Below are 1,461 nucleotides of genomic sequence, written 5' to 3' on the forward strand. Positions count from 1 at the left end.
ACTGCCACCACCAGCCCGCCAGCAGCTGAATGTGTGAATCCATAATAATTGAACGATTACCATCGGCGCCAGGAAGTCACAGACCTCAAAGTGATTCTCCGGGTTTTCGGGGGTATGATGGCAAGATTTGTCCACAGAACGGAATGCATAATTGATTGCAATTCATTTGAGGTTTCTCCAATTATTAAAGGAATTCAATCAATTGAAAGGTCTCTCTTCTTTAAGGCCATAAGAGACCTCTTTCGCTCTGTCGTTTGAAGCTTCAATTTCTTTGAAAACTATCTCTCCTCCAAGACGGCTCAAGACGGTACAGGCCTGACAGGCTATGTCAATGGATAACCCTTTTAATTATGCATTGAAAGGCATCGGTGTACGTTAAGCATTTATTATTCAACATCCTGGCCAACAAAGCAGTAAGCTTGCGGGTTTGAACTTAGTTTTCATCCGAACTCTCGGAATCTGAGTAAGCTCCCAGCAGTCCCAGACTTCCGATACCACCACCTCCACCACCAGCAACAGCGGGCGTGGTTACTGGTTTAGCAGCAGTGGGTTTGTCCTCGACCTCGACTGGCTTGTCGGCTGCTGGTACTGGTGGTGGTGCCTTAGGAGGTGGCATCTCTTTCCCCGCATCCACCGTGACCGGCTTTTTCTTCACAATCAGATTGCTCAGGGATGATTTCTTCACTCCGATGCTGAAACTATCCAGCTTGCGAGCCTTCGATGTGGCAAAAGATGGTACGCTGGATGTTAGCGTAGCCGTAGCGGCACTGGCACTGCTGATAGAAGGCGCCGATGAGGTAGATGTGTTCGCTCTTGAAGCGTTCGATGAGGCAGTTGGTTGGTCGTCCGGTTCCTCTTCCTTCACGTCCTCGACGATAATCTCCGTCGCTATCCGCTTGACACCGGTTTTGTTTTGAAATTTAATAGACCTGGAAAAGCATCCGGAATCTCGTTTAAATTTACGAGTGATTAGAATGGCCACATGCTACTACTTACTTAATAAACTCTTCATCCTGTTTCTCCATTCGCTCCTCCCGTTCCCGGATACTCTCCGTGGGGTCATATTGCTGCAACATGCTGTCGTAGTCGATGTCCTGCTGTCGACGGTTCAAATCTTTCAGCTCTTCCAGCGACTCGAGCAGCTCGATTTCGTTCCGCGACTGTTGGGTTCGGTTCTCGAGGAGCTTCATCGGATTGTTGGCTTCCTCTTCCCGTACTTCCTGCTCCTCCCGGCGTGCCTGTTCTTCGGCAAGCTTCAGTGCCATAAAATTACGCGTAGCTCCGGCCTCGATTTCATAGTCCGTGTTCCGCGGATCGGTCTTGAAGGAAATTTCTTGCAAACACCGCGTACACTTGATGTAGAACCGGTAGATGCGGATACCGAGGTAGTCTTCATTTTCCACATCTTCCTTGCGGGCATTGAACTTCTTGCCTTTGTAGATGTACTCGCCGCAGGTCACG

The 1,461-nt window shown here is 49.1% G+C and overlaps 1 protein-coding gene across 1 annotated transcript in view; it reads right to left on the bottom strand.

The window, feature by feature from the left end:
* Positions 1-372: 372 nt before the first annotated feature.
* Positions 373-1,461, bottom strand: part of LOC125953990 (splicing factor YJU2) — a 1,376-nt gene continuing 287 nt past the window's right edge. The window contains exons 2-3 of the mRNA XM_049683911.1: positions 997-1,461; positions 373-929 (exon numbers count right to left, since the gene is read on the bottom strand). The exon at positions 997-1,461 is cut by the window's right edge and continues 104 nt beyond it. Of these exons, the coding sequence (XP_049539868.1) occupies positions 434-929; positions 997-1,461 (961 nt within the window). The 3' untranslated portion in view covers positions 373-433. The remainder of the gene's footprint in view (positions 930-996) is intronic.

The sequence above is a fragment of the Anopheles darlingi genome, chromosome 3, assembly GCF_943734745.1.
Source record: "Anopheles darlingi chromosome 3, idAnoDarlMG_H_01, whole genome shotgun sequence".
In the NCBI taxonomy this organism is placed as follows: domain Eukaryota; kingdom Metazoa; phylum Arthropoda; class Insecta; order Diptera; family Culicidae; genus Anopheles; species Anopheles darlingi.